The sequence below is a fragment of the Mesocricetus auratus genome, unplaced genomic scaffold (assembly GCF_017639785.1).
Source record: "Mesocricetus auratus isolate SY011 unplaced genomic scaffold, BCM_Maur_2.0 Super-Scaffold_6730, whole genome shotgun sequence".
Classification (NCBI taxonomy): Eukaryota; Metazoa; Chordata; class Mammalia; order Rodentia; family Cricetidae; genus Mesocricetus; species Mesocricetus auratus.
The window spans coordinates 115,265,683-115,286,409 of NW_024429184.1; the positions used below are offsets into that span (position 1 = coordinate 115,265,683).

A 20,727-nucleotide genomic window follows, 5' to 3' on the forward strand; every position below is an offset into this window, starting at 1 on the left:
ACACATACCCCACATAGACAAAAATGCATACACATAATTAAAAGTAAAAAGAAACCTTTAAAAAAGACTAATATAATATTGAGAGACCAGAGAAAATAAGAGTAGCAAAAATTTGGTGCTGATATTGAGAAAATGGTATTTATCTTATTCTCTTGATAAGAGAGACTCCATGCTGCCTTCCAGAGTGTGTTGCTAAATATAAAGTGTCCAAATCCCCCAGACCACCCCACAGCTTTAAGTCCATCCAGATTTTTTAAAATTAATGAAATTACAAAAGTTACAAAAATTAATTCAAATGTATATTGTTTGATTCAATGCAAAATGCTCAGTCCTACATGGGATATCTGTAGCAAAACTCCTTCTCCCAAGATTCAGGGATCATTGCATAAGAGAGAGTGGAAAACTGTAAGAGTCAGGCAGTGGATGGCTACAGGAAACAGACATGGTGTTGGAGTAGTAGCTGAGTGTCCTACATCTTTTTTTTTTAAGATTGCACTTTTTTTTTTTATTTAAAGATGTATTTATTTATTTTGTATTCAGTGTTCTGACTGCACATATGCCTTCAGGCCAGAAGAGGGCATCAGATCTCACTAGAGATGGTTGTGAGCCACCATGTGGTTGTTAGGAATTGAACTCAGGACCTCTGGAAGAACAGTCAGTGCTCTTAACCTCTGAGCCATCTCTCCAGCCCGAGTGTCCTACATCTTGCAAGCAACAGGAAGACTGACACTGAGTGAAGCTTAAGCAAAAGACGTCAAAGACACACCTCCTCATTGTATACTCCTTATGAGATTATGGGGGCCAGTTACATTCAAACTACCACACATGCCAAAAAAAATGTAAAATACTTTCTTTCAGTAGTAGTTTCAGAAATTAAACACCTGTTGTAATTGGAAAGTTTAGGCTACAAATTTGATTCAGTACATTTTTTTTTCTTTCCCAATATCCACAGCCCGAAAAACAAAGAAAAAAATAAAAGGGATTCAGCAAGCCACTACAGGGGTCTCACAAGACACTTCTGAAAATCCTGGCAAAACAATAGTCCCCGCAACATTACCACAACTTACCCCCACCCTGGTGTCACTGCTGGAGGTGATTGAACCTGAGGTGTTATATGCAGGATATGACAGCTCTATTCCAGACTCAACTTGGAGAATCATGACCACACTCAACATGTTAGGTGGGCGCCAAGTGATTGCAGCTGTGAAATGGGCCAAGGCAATACCAGGTAAGACACAAAGGATGACAGAACCACAGCATAGACCTTTACGTTTTCTTGATCAAAAGCATTCTGGGTTGGGCTTGGTGGACAACCACTGGGTATGCCATTTGCTTACCATGCACAAGACCCTGGGGCCAATCTGCAGCACCCCCAAAACTAAATCTGCTCCTTGGGCTCTTTAGGTATGTAGCATCCTTATCTCACAACAATCTGATTTTCACCCATAGCATTTCGTTTTAGATAGGATCATGATTATAAGAACTAACTCAAATTCTGTTCTCTATGACACCTAGAGGAGAGCATTCAGGAATTCCATTCATTTTGTTTGTTTTTGATACTGTTTTTGAAATTGATAAATAGTAGGTTGTGGTGCAGTGGTCCAGTTTTTTGTTGTTTGTTAGTTTTCTCACAACAATCTGATTTTCACCCATAGCATTTCGTTTTAGATAGGATCATGATTATAAGAACTAACTCAAATTCTGTTCTCTATGACACCTAGAGGAGAGCATTCAGGAATTCCATTCATTTTGTTTGCTTTTGATACTGTTTTTGAAATTGATAAATAGTAGGTTGTGGAATTTGTCAAAATTTACTAATACAAAATCATTTTTGCTTTCCATAAAATGAAATGCCATGTGTTGAATATAAATTTTCATCTAGATTAAGGCATTTTTAAACAAAAGTTTTATGTTGGAATTTTTTGTGTAATGGAAGTTAATACTAAGCAACATCCGGCTCTCCAGATAGAGATTGGGAAGCTTATGGCTGCACACACAGGCAGAGGAGGGCTAAGTAACCTAAGCGCCCATCGCCTCACTGTATTACTGTATACTTAAGTAGGCAAGACAGGTAAAAATAACAGCTATTCATAGAGTTGGTTAAACTATTAAAAGGTTCTGAGTGCCTAGGTGTTCATCTGACAGATACTACTAAAGGTCACCCCCAAACAAGGACAACTGGTCAACTAGAGTGTTGCCTTACACTTTTATTTCCAATTTAGGGTTCAGAAACTTACACCTGGATGACCAAATGACCCTGCTGCAGTACTCATGGATGTTTCTCATGGCATTTGCCCTGGGTTGGAGATCATACAAGCAAGCAAGTGCAAACCTGCTGTGTTTCGCTCCTGATCTGATTATTAATGAGTAAGTTATATTCGTACAGTATTTTAATCATCAGATGTTTTCCCAGTGGGCTATCATAATAATATGTTACTGAATCAATCCTACCAGCTATCTAGGATCTGGACAAACTGGAAGCAGAATTATTCATCAGTACTTGAGCTAGAGTAATGTTAAGATAGAAAATACACATATGTACCATTGTTACTGTCTCAGGGTAACATTTAAAAATACCGTTACTCCAGCTATATGTGGTGGCACACACCTTTAATCCCAGATCTCTGGTGGCAGAGGCTAGTAGATCTCTGAGTTCCAGGTCAGCGTGGGCTATGTACTAAGTTCAGGACAGCAGAGCCACATAATAGAAGATCATGTGTCATAAACAAAGATCTTTTACACCTTGGGTATCCCTGGAGTCTTGAGATCATTACAGTATGGCAAGTAACACTAATAATAATAGTCTTAGTGTACTGTTGTTTTAATTCTATAACTCTACTCAAGGAAACAGTGAGTATGAGAAACTCATGTGGGGTCCATAAACACAATGAGGACATTCCCACTGAGCAGATGTGAAGTGACCCAGACACAGAAATAAGGAGATCTGTTTACATGGCGAGGCTTACAACACCCATGTCCTAGAAAGACGACAACTGTTAGGAATGTAGCTCAGTTAGTAGAGTGTCTGGCATGTATAAAACCTTCCATTTGATCCACAGCACAGCCATAAGCTGGGCACAATGTACATACCTGCAATCTTAGCATTGAAGAAGTAGACATAGGAAGATCAGAAGCTTTTGGTTATCTTAGGTACATAACAAGTCTGAGGCCAGCCTGGGGCCACATGAAACCTTGTCTAAGACAAAGACAGAAAATAATGTATGAGGAAACATAGTATTGTGATTTACAAAAAAACAAAACAAAACTGACGAACTATCACAACTCAGTTCTGTAAGTTAGATGTTGTCTTATCTTGTAGGCTTGTGCCAGTATTTGTGAACTATGGCAGCTGTCCACACTGTGGTCTCATGCAGCTATTTTGCTCCCTGCTTTTCTACCTCCATTATCACTCTTTGTTGACTAATAAGTGCAGTTCTGATCTGCTGACCATCCAGTGTATCCTCGCTTTGTATTTGTTCTATTTAAAGTTCTTTGTTGGCACTTGAACTGCTCATTCTTCAAACACACCTCTTAGTTCACAGGCTACATCTGATCTCTTCCATAAGCACGGATTGTTCTCACCTTCTTTTTGTTATCACTAGCCTGTGTGCCTGTAGCTTATCCTTTCCTAGAATGTGTAAAGGGCACACACAGAGTCCAAGGGAATTCTCTGAAGAAAGTAGATTATCCTTTACTGTATAGTTACAGATTCTGTTAAGAGTTCTTCCCAAAAGTAGTGAAACCATAAAGCCCCCTTAGCACAAGAGCTTTCAGTTATACTCCATGTGAGAAGCATTGATCACCTGAAATGTGTCCAGAATGGCAATAAGGTTGAAAACTAATGCTGATTAATGAATAGAATACTAGAGAAAAGGGAATTGGAGAACACTGGGACAGCCTAAAGAGGTTGTATGAAAATACAGCAAGCATCCCTTACTGTGTGTACCAGATTTTTATTTATATATGAGTTACAGAAAAGCATCTATTTGAGCTAAATGTTAAATGGGAGAGGCTGGAACAATGACACTGAGAAGCTCCTTTTATCTTACTTGTTTTAGTGGGGACCTGATGAGATAGCCCAGATATCTTTAAGGACAGATTCTTAGGGAGTGTGCCAAAGCCATTATTATGAGGTAACCCAAGATTCCAGACACCTCTTCTTTGAGAGACTGCTGGGTAATTTCTCGGACACATATCCCAGAGGATACAGCAGACGTTTCCCAACAGCTGGGAAAGTAGTAGAAAGAAATCCTAGCTGAAGCAGTTAATCATCCAGTTAGAGTTAATATTGTTTCTCCACTGGTGGTATTTGTAATTTTCTCCTGCCATATTAAGTGGTATTTACATACTTATCAAGAGCCAAGCATTGTTATGAAAACTTGGAATAAACTAGTAGACAAAATAGAACAACATGATGAGGGGATTCATAGAGCCATAATAAAATAGTGGGACAGGGGTTAGTGGAGATAATGGAGTTTTTGGAGCCCAGAGGGCTTAAGCGGCTAATCATTCACTGTACAAAGAAACAAGTATGAAAGTGTATGGCATTCAAGGCAAAAGAAACAGGCTTGGAGAACTGAAACAAGCTTGGCACAGTTGGCAAGCTTGATGAGGAATTGAAAGGTCCTCAAGGATATGGTAGCATTTAAAGAATAATGGCAAAATAATATCATGTAGTTTATGAAGTAGACTTTAGATTTTGTTCTAGGGCCAAGAACCAACCATCATGGATTAGAGGTAAATAACAATGCATAACATTCTTAGGCCTGGTAGAGGGAAGGGAATAGGGATTGAACCTGAACCCAGTGCTAGGCAAAGCACTCTACAGACTGAGCTCCACCCCTGACTCCATCAGAGTACAGAAATGATCCCTGGTCTTTAGCTGCTTACATGTTACTTGTGGAGACACACACTAGGGAATTATAGACAGGAGGATCCCTGAGGCCTTCTGGCCAGACAGTTTAGCCTATAAGAAAGCTTCAGGTTCAATAAGAAACTCTATCTCAAAAACTGAAAACTGAGAAGATGTCAAGTGCTAATACTGCCCCTCAGCATAACTTTCATGCATAACTGTTTTAGGATGGGATACTGTATAACAGAGAGGGACCTTCTGATTTTTAAATGGTAAGATCAAAAACTATGTTGTAGATCTGACTGTAGTCAAATGCCAAATGTTGATTTAAGTGAGTAACTGGAAATAACTTCTAAATGCTAAAGGAAATACAATAATACCTGTCATGTATGAAGAAAACTAGTATCCCTGCCTAAACAGGAGCTAAACAATAGACCTACTCATATGAATGGAGGAAAGCTCACAAGACCTAACCCTACAAAAGAACTCCTGGCAACTAAGGAATGCTGAATGCAGGAGAAATAGTCTTGCTCAGGGAAGAACACATCAATTAGTTATCCAATACCACTGGTTAGCCCTAGAAACATATGCACAAGAAACACATATACAACAAGTTGTATTTATGAATATAAATAAATATACACATGTGTAACAACTATTAATGCAAAAAGATGCCATCAATTTGAAGGAGAATAAGAAGGGGAATATGGGAGAATTTGGAGGGAAGAAAGGGAGAATATATAAATAAATATATATGTGTAATTATATTGCAATCTCAAAAAATAAAATAATTTAAAAAGGAATAAGCAGACCAGAAGATCTGAAAAATAACTGAATCCTAATGATTCCATTAAAGTGTGCTGTAGGCATTCCAGAATTATATAGCTTAATGAGTTCTATGTATAGCAAAGCATTCACAACTCTGAAATAACAAAAACCTAGTGTCTTAACTATAAAGGGGTGTTATTGAGTAGTCTCTCCTGTTTGCCAACATTCTAGTTCTACAAGGGATTATTTATTGACAGCAATAGGAATGCTTTCACTCATGAATTTGAAAACCAAACAAAAATTCAGCTATTATTTTAGACTAGCACTGTTTCTTTCTAATTCACACTTGTGTTTGTGTCTCACAGGCAGAGAATGGCTCTACCTTGTATGTATGAACAATGTAAACACATGCTGTTCATCTCTTCTGAGTTACAGAGATTGCAGGTATCCTATGAAGAGTATCTCTGTATGAAAACCTTACTGCTTCTATCATCAGGTTGGTGAATCACCTACTAACTTCTAAGATTCATGTCTAAATGTACCAAATGCATGCAGTATGGAAGTTTTAAAACTTGTTTTATGTATCTACTATAGTAATTCTACCAATTCCACTGAGTTTTACTAGTCAGATGATTTTCAGAAAGGTAAAAACATAAGAAATGTGTATGTTAAGTGTTATCGATGTTAGTGAGATAAATAGGTATTGTAGAAATAGGTATGGGATTTGCCCAAGGATCTTCATTGATAAAAATCTGTGTAGAATCTTCTTTACTTCCACCCATCCATCTTTGCTACATCACAGGGTAAGACATGGAGAAAAGGTGCCAACAATAATAATTCAGTTTCTCTACTGCATTATTTTCTTTGTATTTAAATAGTGAGTAGTACCATGTATGAGAAATAGCCTATGAAACTAACCAACAGTTTGTCAAAAAAATCAAAAGTTTAAACAACACCACTGACATTTAGACTTTAATGAAATTAATTTAAGCTAGCAAAAAAACTCAAACACGAAAAATTCAAAAAACATAAAGAATCTTGTGTATATTAGTTATTTGACATCTTAAGTAATAAAAGGACAGTCTCACCTGATATTCTCTAAAATATACAAAAAACTCTTAGAAGTCAGACAACAACTTGATTTTTAAGGACTGAGAATATGCAAAGATGCCTTACTAAAGGAGATAAAGACATAAAGTCAGGATGTCACAGTGCTGCCTGTCACATATTGTAGAGAACTGTCTAGAATAAACCAATCCAGAGTAGTGAGCCCACATTGTACTGGGGAGGAAGACATAGAACACAGGAATTCTCCTTCATTAGTAAAAGAACTGCAAAGTGAAATGGCCTTTCCAGAAGACAGTTTGGTAGTTTCCTGTAAAACCAAACATAATCTCATCATTTGATGTAGCGGTTGCTTGATCAATACACAGAGGAATTGAAAATTTATGTCAATAAGGATATTTATAGCCACGCTATTTGTATTTGACAAACCCTGGGAACAATGAAATGTCCTGCAGTAGATGATTGGATAAATTGATATATCCAAATGGTGGTATATTATTCAACACTGAAAAGAAACAGGCTATTTATTGTTCCAAGAAAAGTCATTGATGAACCTTAAATACACACTACAAAAAAAAAAAAAAGGAAGCTAATTTCACCATCAAATTAAATGGAGAGAAACGGAAAGCATTTTCACTAAAATCAGGAGCAAAACAGGGTTGTTGACTATCTCCATACATATTCAATACAGTACTTGAAATTCTAGCTACAGCAGTAGGAAAACCAAAGGAAACGAAGGAGATACAAATTAGAAAGGAAGAAGTCAAAGTATTATTCACAGATGATAAGATAGTATGTATACATAAGCAACCCAAAAATACTCTACTGGGGAACTTTATATCTAGTCACTTTAGTCAAGTGACTAGATACAAGACTTAACTAAAAATAACTAGTAGCCCTCCTATAGACAATAGACAAACAATGGGCTGAGAAAGAAACCAGGGAATCAACACTTTACAATAGCCTCAAATAACATATAAAATATCTTGGTGTAATCTGTAACCAAGCAAGGGAAAGACCTGTACAACAAGAATTTCAAGCCTTTGAAGAAAGAAGATATCAGAAGATGGGAAGATCTGCTATGCTCATAGATTGGTAGCATTAACATAGTAAAAATGTCAATCTTACCAAAAGCAATGTACAGCTTCAATGCAGTCACCATCAAAACCCCAACACAATTCTTTTTTTTTAAAGATCTATTTATTATTTATTATGAATGCAACACCCTGCCTCCATGTATGCCTGCATGCCAGAAGAGGGCACCAGGTCTCACTACAGATGGTTGTGAGCCACCATGTGGTTGCTGGGAATTGAACTCAGGACCTCTGGAAGGGCAGTCGGGGCTCTTAACCTCTGAGCCATCTCTCCAGCCCTCCCCCCCAACACAATTCTTTACAAATCTTGGAAGAACAGCACCCAACTTCATATGGAAAACCAAAAACTAAAACAATCCTGTACAATAAAAAGAACTTTTGGCGATATCACCATCCCTGATTTAAAGCTCTACTACACAGTTCTCTTAATAAAAACTGCATGATATTAGCATAAGAACAGACAGGTGGATTAATGGAATCCAATTGAAGACCCAGATGTAAATCCACACACCTATGGACACCTGATTTTTGACAAAGAAGCCAAAAACTATACAGTGCAGAAAAGAGAGCATCTTCAACAAATGGTGCTAGTCTAAGTGGATGTCAGTATATGGAAATGCAAACACATCCGTATCTATCACCCTGCACAATACTCAATCCCAGGGGATCAAAGACTTCAACATCAATCCAGATACACTGAACCTGACAGAAGAGAAAGTGGGAAGTAGCCTTGAGGGTACTGGCACAGGTTGACAACTTCCTGAACAGGACACCAATAGCACAGGCACTAAGCTCAACACTTAATAAATGGGACCTCATGAAACTGAAAGGTTTCTGTAAGGCAAAGGACATTGTCAGAAGGACAAAACAGCAGCCTACAGAATGGAAAAAGATCTTCACTAACCCCACATGTCATCTGACAGAGGGCTGATTTCCAAAATATATAAAGAACTCAAGGAACTAGATATCCGCAAGCCAAATAATCCAATTAAAAATGGTGTACAGATCTAAATAGAGAATTCCCAACAGAAGAATCTCAAATGGCCAAGAAACACTTGAGGAGATGTTCAACCTCCTAAGCCATTAGGGAAATGCGAATCAAAAGGACTCTGAGATTTCATCTTACACCTATGAAAATGGCTAAGACCCAAAACTCAAGTGACAGCTCATGCTGGAGAGGACGTGGAGCAAGGAAAACACTCCTCCATTACTGGTGGGAGTGCAAACTTGTACAGTCATTTTGGAAGTCAGTGTGGTGGTTTCTCAGAAAACTGGGAATCGGTCTACCACAAGACCATTCTTGGGCATATACCCAAAGGATGCACTCTCATACAACAAGGACACTTACTCAGTTATGTTCATAGTAGCTGTATTTGTAATAACCAGAACCTGAAAACAACCTAGACACTTCTGAACCGAGGAATGGATAAAGAAAATGTGGTACATTTACACAATGGAGTACTACTCAGCTGTTAAAAACTAGGACACCAAGAAATTTGAAGGCAATGGATGGAAGTAGAAAAATAATCATCCTGTGTGAGGTAACCATTACTTAGAAAGACAAACATGGTATGTACTCACTCTTAAGTGGATATTAGCTGTAAAACAAAGGATAACTATGCTACCTGCAATCCACAGACTTGGAGAGACTAGGTAACAAGAGGGTTCATGGGGGAATAGCTGACTCTCCCTGGGAAGGGGAAATAGAAGAGATTTTGTGACAGGTGGGGATGGGAACATGAGCAGTCAGGTTGGGATGGGAGGCATATTGGCAGAGTACTGAAAGTCCCAGAGTACTGGGACAGTTGCATAGCTTGGTCTTCTTGTGGGACTCCTAACATAACAGTTGGGACATGCCTGTCGCTGACTTTTTTGCTGGCCTTTGGAACCCTACTCTTCATATTGGTCAGCCTTAATACATGGGGAAGTGTTTAGTTTTACTGCAACTTGGTATGCCATGTTTTGTTGATCATCATGAGAGGCCTATTTTCTCCTAAACAGAAGAGGAGAAGGGAGGGGAAACTGGGAAAGGGATGTAAAATAAGTAAATTTATAAATAATTACTACAAGATCTTAAGTATCCATCCTTTCTCTAGACCACCAAGTTACCATATAATGTGGATGGTGTACCCAGTAAATATTGGTTGTTTGAATAAAGGACAGAAAAAAGAATCTAGGAATCCTAGGGGTTCTGAGACAGCAGGGCAGGGCAGAATACAAGAGCCTCTCACAGAGCCTTTCTGACCCCATTGGTTTTTCTCACTACCCTCCACCCCCATTATCATTCAAGATGGCCCCACCTGCCAGCTTAGAGGCAAACTTGGTAGCAATCTTTCCTATGGTAAACGATTTAGTTCTCACTCCTAGCAGGAGTAACTGAATTAAATCCTACCCCATGCTCATTGAGTATTCACTGGATACTGTAGTCATTTTTCACACTTGTAGAGAATAGAGAAGAGGTACAGAAACTTCTTTTTTTTGAATACCTTTCAGCTGGGTAGGAATACAGAGCAGTGTGGTGAAGTGACCAACTGTACAAAATGGTATAAAGTCAAGTGTGAGGACAGAGTCAGTACTCGCCAAACTGTGTGAGCCAAACAAGTATCCTTAGAGGGGTGAAAAGAAGGGTGGAATTGGAAATGTCTGTTTATTATAGAGAAAACTGGGAGCTGTCTGTTTGGTGATTTTGTTTTCTAATAAATTCCGAACAGTTAACAAAATCAAAGCGGGGGGGGGCTCATCAATACCAAGGAACTGATGGAGACTGATGAGGACTCGTTTGATGTTTAACATGCTGAACAATCCAGCCTTTCTTCAGAAATTCTATCGAGTACTTGTGAGATGGGAGAAAAATTTATTTTTCTGCCTGTAAGAAAGGGAGATGAAAGCATTGGAGGTACATACAGTATTTTCAAAACAAAGGAAAAGCCTGCCTTATGAAACAAACGGCTTTATCAGGACCTTTTCTGACCTGGAAAAAAGCAAATAGAGGCTTCTAGACCCCTTATAATAGCCCTCCTGACTCACAGGGAAGAAAAGAGGGAAATGGGTTTCTAGGAAGTATTCAGGTACAGTCAGTAAAACTGAAATGTAACCATAAGAGAAAGCATTTAATTGGGGGCTTGCTTGCAGTTTCAGAGGTTAGTACATTATGATGGCAGGGAGCATTGTGGCAGGCAGACATGGTGTTGAAAAAGTACGGAGAGCTACATCCTGATTGTAAGCAGAGACAGACACAGACACATGCACAGGCAAGCAGCCTGTGGGGCACTTTGGAGACTTTACCTGTCAGTGATACACTTCTAACAGGGTCACATCTACTCTAACAAAGCCTCACCTCCAAATCCTCCTAATCCTTTCACAACTCAACTTCCTGGTGACTAAGCTCTCAATTATGTGAGCCTATGGGGCCCATTTTTATTCAAACTACCACACTGCCCATAAACAGCATTAAACATAACCCAGAACCTAGTCAGATTAACATACTGTGTCCCATGGAATGTCTGATTTCATCAGTTCTCATATTTTTGTGAGTTTTCAACAAAAAGCAAAACCATGCTAAAAGGCAATAAAAAGACCATAATTTGAAGAAACAAAGCAAGCATTAAATCTGATCCAAAACCATTGGTATTATCAGGTAGGAATTTAAAATAACTACACTGTTTATGCTAAGGACACTATAGGATAACTCTAGACTGCGTAAGAAATAGATTCATAGACTGCAAAGGAAATGCTACAAATAGAGGATGATGAAATGAAATGAATGCTCCAACAAGCAAATCATTAGTTGTAGTGCAACCAAGGAAAGAGTGAACAGAGGTCAACAGAAACTTTTAGACTTAAATATAAAGAGAAAAAAAAGAATTAAAAGGGTTGGAAAAGATCATTGAAGTAGAAGAGAGAAGAAATAAGTAATTATGTGCATCCAGGGGACTCAGAGAACACCAAGAAAAGTTTAAATTAAAAAAAAATTACATTTTGGCTCGTCCTCTTCAAATTACAGAAAACCAAAGACAAAGGGGAAAAAATCTTGAAAGAGTCATAGTTTTTAAAACAACAACAAAATCTCTGTAACCTATATCAGAAACCATGAAAGTAAGAAGAATGGGAAATAAAATATGACAGTGTACAAAAACAAGAATCCCCGTCAACCTCACACAATAGATCCAACAGAATCACCCTCAGAAGTGAGGGCAATGGGGCCAAGCATGGTGTGGTAGCAGGTGCCTGGGATCCAGCACTCCCAAGGCTAAGGGCTGGGATTCAGGCCAGCTTTGGCTACCTATCTAAGACTCTCAAGAAACAAAGTAAAAGGTAAAATAAAAATGTTCTCAAACAAAAAAAGTTAGGAAATTCGTCTATCTTACAAGAGCTATTTTTAAACTTTTTCAGAGGAAAGAAAAATATGTCAGAATTACAGACGTGCTACATAAGAAAGTGAAGTAAAATGTCACTTCTTTCTTAATATTACATAACTATAAGGTAACCATGGGTGTGGAGAGATGGCGCAGTGGTTCCCAGCACCCACACAGCAACTCACAACTGTCTAACTCCAGTCCCAGGGGATCTGACACTTGCTCTTCTGACTTGTGGTGCACAAACATACATCAGGCAAAGCACCCATACATATACACAGAGAGAGATTTTTAATTAATAATCAAGTGCTGGATGATTGAAATACCTGGATATGTAAAATGAACAACAGCAGTATTACAGTAGTTACATGGGAAGACCTGGGTGTACTCTGGCATTGACTTTGCCAGTCAGTATAGTAATTTTGGAAGGGAAAAAAAACAGATTAGTTGAAAGTGTATACTGCAGATGATACAGTAGTCACTTCAAAGAATTCAAACTGTCGAACGGAATCATGAAGTACTTAATGAAAACAGGAGGCTGATGTGACAGCCTCTGGTAAGCATCAGGCCAAATTCTAGGGGCTGCAAGTCTCTCTCATATGCCAGACACCCCGACTTTCCCAAACCCTGAAACACACACAGCTTTCCTCCCAAGTGGTAGCACAGGGCTGCTGGGTCACAGCAAGCGTGGCTTTTGTCTCTCATCTTTGTTTACTTGAGTAACTCTAACCCCATGTGTTTGGTCAGAGCAGGATCACATCTCAGGGGCACGAGCTTGTCCTGCTCCCACCTTGGAGTAAAGTTTTATACAGAGGAGAAACTAGGAAATGTGAGCACAGGCAATCCTCAGAAGCAAAGAGCCACCTGCATCCTGGTGGAAACTGCCAGGAGGAGCACAGGCCAGCTTCAGCCAGGCCATCGGGCTGTTGAGAAGCTGGGGATGCTGGGACAGCATTGATGCAATTGAGAGAAAGCCCCGAACTGCAGGGAAGGAAGAGAATGTAGCCTACAGCACAAGGGGAAAAAAGATGCAGTAAAAAAGAGAAGAGTTATGAAGCTTCAAATTAGAGGAAGAGGAAGATGTTGACTAATAATAAACTGGGTCTAGTTTTTTTTCTTGTCAGTTAAGCAACTCCTTGTAGGGAGAAAAAAAAACTGAAATGAAAAACTGTGTAAGGTTTGGTTTTGGACTCTCCAGTCCTTTGCTTGGCACTATACACTACCTAATGTTGCCTTTAGACAGCCCTGTCCTGGTGGTGTTTTCAATAGCTATTAACCTCAGCTGGTACAGTAGAAGATTGTAAATGGGGGCGTTTGCATCCTCAGGTGTACCTTACACAAGATAATTATTCTGGTTACCAAATATGGCTGTGTAACTAAAAATATGGATTGCGGTCTTGCTGACATCCTTTGTGCTTTTAAGCACATACAATTTTTTAAATTAAAAAAAAAGTAGAAGGTGCAAAAAGAGGTCACGATGGAAAGGAAATAAAGGACAAGCATACTGAGGAGAGGAAGTTAGAGACAGGCAGATTCTAACCAGTTTTGTCAACAAGCAGTGTAAATACAGACAGCCAAACATGTCAGTCTGCTTCAGAGGTCAGGGTGGAAATACTGCCACCATGGCTTTACCGGGATGCTATTACACGATAAACTTAGGTTGAAGGAAAGAAACTGGTGTTTGCTAAGGAAGAAAGGATCAAGGGAGTGAGAAATAGATACATTTAAACTGACATCTTCCAATATAGAAAATAACAAATAATATCTTCGTGGGTTAAAACAACTAAACAGCAAAACAATCGCCTAATAAGCCCAAAGGGGAACCTGATAAAAATGAATGTTTCATTTCAAGGGTGACAACTAGAGAATGCAAATTGTCAACTTGTGTTGGGCATGGGGGTGGGTACTAACAAAATAACAATAAAAAGCAAAAGTTGCAGTTGTTCGGAGGAGAGAGGGAGTACAAGATGCCAGATAAGGGTGTTCAAATGAATTCAGATATATCCATAATTTCTGTAAAAATGGTGGTGAACTGAGTGCTGGAAGCATAATTTAAGAGTGGATTTTAAAAATACCCCAACTTTACTGTGTTTACAAAAGTGCTAAATAAAGACATTGAATGGCCGAAGTAAAAGGATATATAACACAATATATGAGACAGCAAACTTCTGCAAAGGCCAATCAACAAATGTCTACAACTTTGTCATTTCTGTCACAGCCACGCAGTCTGCCCTCTGGCATCAGCAGTCCTGAGTTACACAGTACCTAATCCTAAGTCAGGAAAATGCAGCTTAAGATCTCTGCAAAGTACTGACACTCAGAGATGTTTGTATTAAACCCCCAGCTCTTCCTACCCTAACCATTGTGACCCCGGCAATATCCATAGGAGCATACTTTAAGAAATGTAGCCATCTACAGAAGTTATAAATCCATGAGATTAAATGACCATGATCAGACCTTAGTAGTACTGAGTATTGAAGAGTAATATGAAAATAAAATTTTACCCCAATATTACAGTCCAGATTGCATGGGGGGGGGGTAGGACTAGTTCTTAAAAGTGCACAGAAACAAGTATTTTCTCTCTCGAAAGGGCTGTGTGTAGGCTATGACAAAGTAAAGATCATCTTTCCTCTTATACTAGAACCATAAAATTTTAGTATACTAACTTATTTTTAATGTTGCATGCTAAATTTCAAGTTCTGATTAACTAGTAATACGGTACATATGCTTACTATGTAGATAGTGGGATAAAAAGCTTGAAGTCCTACTGGAAATAGAACTAACTGGAAGTGAAGAATGCCAGTCAAAGTTATCACTTATCATTTAATCTTCAAAACAGGCTTGTCATCACCAGCTCCCATTTTATAAGATAGAAAACAATTGGCTCACCCATGGTTTTGAACCCTATTCTCAATTACCCCATACACCTCCACTTCACTCTAGTTCCCCAGTCCTTTGAAAATGCCCGGATTTTCATTAAAAGTACGTTGTAACAGTGACATCTGCACGACAAGTTACAGCAACTTACCTTACCTTTCAGTTCCTAAGGAAGGTCTGAAGAGCCAAGAGTTATTTGATGAGATTCGAATGACCTATATCAAAGAACTAGGAAAAGCCATTGTCAAAAGGGAAGGAAACTCCAGTCAGAACTGGCAGCGGTTTTATCAACTGACAAAACTGTTGGACTCCATGCATGATGTAAGTATCAAACACAAAGCCAAAACAACAACAAAAAGAAACCCGTAGGCTGGGTGTGGTGGCACATGCCTTTAATCACAGCGAAGGCTGAGTAGAGGTAAGTGAATCTCTGTGACTCCAGGCGGAGAGATCCTAAGTCATTCCCCCTCCCGCCATTTGTATATTTTAATGATCTTTCAAGCTAAATTTGTAAACTTCAATTTTGTACATATTTCTCTTAAGTCTTATTAGCCTAGTGATTTCCATGAAAGTTACCATGTTATTACAGAGTGTAATCGCACTATTTTTTTTAAGTAGAATTACCTGTTCTACATAAAAGAGCTATTAAATTATGCTAGTTTCATCTTTCTGTATTTCAGTACTTGAGTAGGCTGGCCTCACACTCACACTCTTCCTTCATCCTGCGGCCTGGAATTACAGGCAGCCAGGCTTTCGTTCTGCACAGTTTAAGAAATTTAAAATGTCTTTTGTACTTAAGTGCTCATTTTATTCAAATGATGTTTCTTCTCTGGGGAATTCCAATAAAAATTGGTATATTTTAGATCAAAAAAAAATTTTAAAGACCAACAGAAATGATCAGAGTCTGCCCAGGTCTTCTGCATATATATTATGGTTTAGTGTTTGTATGGGATTCCTGAGTGTGGGAATGAGTGGGTCCCCTAATCTTTTTCCTTCTCTTGGGCCCTTCTTGTGTGTTTTGTCCAACTCCAATGTCATAATTTTTGTTTTATCTCATTGTATTTTATTTTGTTATAATGTATTATCATCTCTTAGAAACCTGTTCTTTTCTAATGAGAGACAGAAAGTGAGTGGATCCAACAGGAGGAGAGGCAGAGAGGAGATGGGAGGAGTAGAGGGAGGGGAACCATAGTCAAGATATACTATGTGAGAAAAGAATCTGTTTTCAATGAAAGAAAGAGATAAAAGTCAAGACTTGGGAAAAAGAGGCCAACAGATACAAACCACTCTCCCTGCTGTGCTTTGAACCCTCATCATCACTGTGTCTTCTCTTGCAGGTGGTTGAAAACCTCCTTTCCTATTGCTTCCAAACATTTTTGGATAAGACCATGAGTATTGAATTCCCAGAGATGTTAGCTGAAATCATCACTAATCAGATACCAAAATATTCAAATGGAAATATCAAAAAGCTTCTGTTTCATCAAAAATGACTGCCTTACTAAGAAAGGTTGCCTTAAAGAAAGTTGCATTTATAGCTTTTACTGTACAAACTTATCAACTTGTCTTGTAGATGTTTTGTTGTTCTTTTTGTTTTGTCTTGTTTTGTTTTAAATACGCACTACATGTGGTTTATAGAGGGCCAAGACTTGGCAACAGAAGCAGTTGAGTCATCACTTTTAAGTGATGGGAAAGCAGACAGTGAAGTGTATTGGTTAGTATATCACAGAAACTAAAAACAGTTACATGGAGGTATGTCCACTATCTCCACTATTGGTGAAGGACCGCACCTAAACCACCAGTGCCCAAAGTCCATGTGATCAGCTTTCTGCTCATACTTTCAGTTGGCTGGATAAAACTTCTAGACTTTCTGTTGGTGTATTTTCCCATGTATAGTTAGGATAGCATTTTTGATTTATGCATGGAAACCTGAAAAAAAGTTTACAAGTGTATATCAGAAAAGGGAAGTTGTGCCTTTTATAGCTATTACTGTCTGGTTTTAACAATTTCCTTTATATTCAGTGAACTATGCTTGCTCATTTTTTTCTTAAATAATTTTGTATTCAAGTTATTGTACAGCTGTTTAAGATGGGCAGCTAGTTCATAGCTTTCCTAAACTCTAAACATTAATCTTCTGTGTGAAAATGGGTTGGTGCTTCTACCCTGATGGCTCTTAGCTATCAGAAGACCACAAAAATTGACTCAGATCTCCAGTGTTCCTGTCAAAAGCTCTTACTTTGTATATATCTGCTTCCATGGATAATTAGATAGGTTGTGCAGATTACCGTCCTAACTGGTGTAGAGCACCTACCTAGTCCAGTGAGCCGCTGGGTAAATTGTGGGTGACAGTCACAAAAGACTGGTTAAAGACAGTAACTACCAAAAGGCCCAGTTTGTACCCCATCTCTACAATGGTGAGATGACAACAAAGTTTGTAATGAGCTCTTTCAGGACCTTCTGGAATGGTTCGTGTAACATCTTAGCATTTGTGATTCCAGATTGTGTGACAAAGCTGAAATTCTTCTTTAGATCAGACCAAGTAACTTCTCTTCTTAAATTTTACCCCAAATTAATCTCTGACACGGCAAGAATGGCTAGACACCCATTTTCACATCCCCACCTGTCACCAGTTAGTCTAACTTTCCTGGTGGTGCAGGAAAATCAGCTACTGATTTTTATTATGCAGAACTGAATGTCAGACATCCATGTTTGTCAGCCACACATCCTACATGTGCCATAGCATTTAACACAGGCCTCGTGAACTTCTTCACACTGAGAGTTATTGTTGTAGACAGAACAGAAGCTGTGGTAGCCCTTTCTGTGTGCACCTTACCAACTTTCTGTAAACTCAAAGCTTAACACACTTACTAAGCCACAAAAAAATTTGATTTCTACTTAAGGTGGCCAAATTATTTCTGTAATAGAAAACTGAAAATCTAATATTAAAAATATGAACTTGTAATGTATTTTTCTATTTAGTTATAGTTTCAGATATATATCATATTGGTATTCACTAATCTGGGAAGGGAAGGGCTACTGCAGCTTTACATGCAATTTATTAAAATGATTGTAAAATAGCTGTACAGTGTAAAATAAGAGTGATTTTTAGATGAGATGTTTTATCATGACATGTTATATATTTTTTGTAGGGGTCAGAGAAATGTTGATGGATATCCTATATGATTTATAGTGTGTGAGAGCATCCATACAGGCCTCAGTGGTCTTGGAAGTCAAAACTGGTTTGCTCTAGGATAGGAAGAAGGAGATGGAGCCTGGCCCTGGGTGCAGTGGAGGTTGCTGAGGCTTTGACCCAATCAGATCATGGGAAACTAATTCCCTACCTCCCATTCTGACCATCCTTATCCAACCTTGATCCTGTCGGTGCAAGGTTAGTTTATTAAATCTCCCCTTGCACTGATGTACAGGAGCAGGACAGAAAGGGGGTGCTGATGTAGTTATAGGCACCATCTAATAACAGGGTTGTTTCACATGGTCCTCCCCACAGGTCACCAGGAACAGAGGCTTTAGAAGTTAGGCAATGGTGTGAGTAGAGGTACCAGCAATATGTAAATACTACAGAATCCCATAGGTCACCTATAATACACTAATCCTTTCCGTCCTAAAGTAGTTTATTTCCAAGTAAAATGAGGACATGTTTATGTTTTCTTTGAATGCTTTTGAATGTTGTTATTTTCAGTATTTCGCAGAAATTTATTTAATAAAAAAGTGTAATCCTTTGCTTTTTGAATTCTCTCTAAAAGGGAATGTTCACTTTGTAATGGTTTAAATTGGTCTCAAAGTACTTTAAGATAATTGTAACCCAGCTGGATGTGAAATTTATGGTGCCTAAGAAATACCACTTGAATATTATCAATGACAGTGTTACGTTTCAAAATGAGCTTCTCAAAACTAGATTATTGTACATTTATGGAATGTTATATGGTTAAAACCAAAAAACACATCACACATAAATCTACTGTCAATCCCAACCAGCTTGGCTCTCAAAAAAAAAATATAGCTCCAAAAATTAAAAAGATTTGTTATTACCAGAAGGCAACAGACACATGACTCTACTATAGAAAGCTTTCCACTATACGTCTAAGAGCTGTGCTCCCTCAGTGTGTGGGGAAAGCACTGTCCTCATTTGATTGACTATACATGAAAGAGCTGTGGCACTGTTTGAGAGCTTCAGTTTCTGTGTGTGATTCCATACCATTCCAGACTATTTAGATCCATAATAACTTCACTGAGAGTTGGAGAAATGCCTGCATGACTCACAGTAGATCTTGAAAACTATCTTTAATTTCTGGTAGGACAAAAAGGGATATTCTGGGTATTTTAGGCATTGACTTGGGATACTGTATAAGCAGAAGTGAGAAGACAGGAAGCCTGGGGAAGGGAAGGGAAGCCTCCTCTGAGGAAAGACAAAGCAAGCCAGACCACCCCCAAAGGGACCAGGGGCATGTTTAGTGTGTGGAGTCTTTCACGATGAGCGCAGAGTGAACTCGAGTGAGCATGTGGAGTGCTCCCCAGCACTGCAGAGTAGGGCCAGGACAGGCATGGGGCAGGACGAGCAATTCCAGATGGACATTGATCTTGGTATTTGCTCCCTCTTATGTACTGTGAGACCATATCACCATGAGATGAAACGTGGTATTGTGCTTGGATCTGTCAACATTCAAGGGTCATGGTAGCCTTCAGTGAGCTTTAGGTCTTGGTTGGTCACCCCAACATAAGCTGTAGTTGAATGTGTTTCTTATGTGCCTGGTTTCAGTGTTAGGAGGTAAAATAAAAGTGTTCAGAAGACACTGAAAACCACTTCAGATAGAAGTTTTCTCATTTTGCAGGCTTTCAGTCAGCCTGGTCCATCAGACTTGATGACCAGGTTTTCAGGAAAGGGTTGGCTTCTGTCTAGACTATGCCTGAAAGGATTTTATTTTCTGATAAATGGCTGTATGAAAATACCCTTCTAAATAACCTGCTTAACTACATAGATTTCAGTGTGTCAATATTCTATTTTGTATATTAAACAAATGCTATATAATGGGGACAAATCTATATTATACTGTGTATGGCATTATTAAGAAGCTTTTTCATTATTTTTTATCACAGTAATTTTTAAATGTGTAAAAATTAAAACCAGTGACTCCTGTTTAAAAATAAAAGTTGTAGTTTTTTATTCATGCTGAATAACCTGTAGTTTCAAACTGTCTTTTTACCTCCACAGTGAATGTCAGACTGTAAAATTTTGTGTGGAAATGTTTAACTTTTATTTTTCATTTAAATTTGCTGTTCTGGTATTCCCAAACCACACATTTGTACTGAATTGGCAGTAAATGTTAGTCGGCCATTTATAGCAATGCCAAATATGGATAAACATCATAATAAAAATATCTGCTTTTTCATTATGTGCCTCCCAACCTGCTTTCATAGAACTTATGTAGTTACAACTCTCCTGGTTTTTCCTCCTCACTCTACTAGTAGCAGAAGTTCTGGTATTCAGAACTTAAGGTGGACACTTAAATGCCAGTGTGACAGCTAGTGTCACACTGAGATAATGCTAAAGATCATCTCACCCATGTACACAAGGCTAATGGACTTCACAGGATAAAAGATTTCACAGGATAGTAATGCAGGAGAAACTGACTCCTGTAACTGCTTCAAATGTAACAATCTTTATCCCCAAAGATGATATATTTATGTAAGCTGTTACCTAAGA

At 38.5% G+C, this 20,727-nt stretch overlaps 1 protein-coding gene across 5 annotated transcripts in view; it reads left to right on the forward strand.

Annotated features, from left to right (window-relative positions):
* The window catches only part of Nr3c1 (nuclear receptor subfamily 3 group C member 1), a 117,341-nt gene extending 96,928 nt beyond the window's left edge, over positions 1 to 20,413 (forward strand). For all 5 annotated transcript variants that reach the window (XM_040741879.1, XM_013112724.3, XM_005069186.4 and 2 more), the window contains exons 5-9: positions 953 to 1,228; positions 2,223 to 2,367; positions 5,986 to 6,116; positions 15,175 to 15,332; positions 16,349 to 20,413. In XM_040741879.1, the coding sequence (XP_040597813.1) occupies positions 953 to 1,228; positions 2,223 to 2,367; positions 5,986 to 6,116; positions 15,175 to 15,332; positions 16,349 to 16,501 (863 nt within the window). In that variant the 3' untranslated portion in view covers positions 16,502 to 20,413. The remainder of the gene's footprint in view (positions 1 to 952; positions 1,229 to 2,222; positions 2,368 to 5,985; positions 6,117 to 15,174; positions 15,333 to 16,348) is intronic.
* The last annotated feature ends 314 nt before the right edge of the window (positions 20,414 to 20,727 follow it).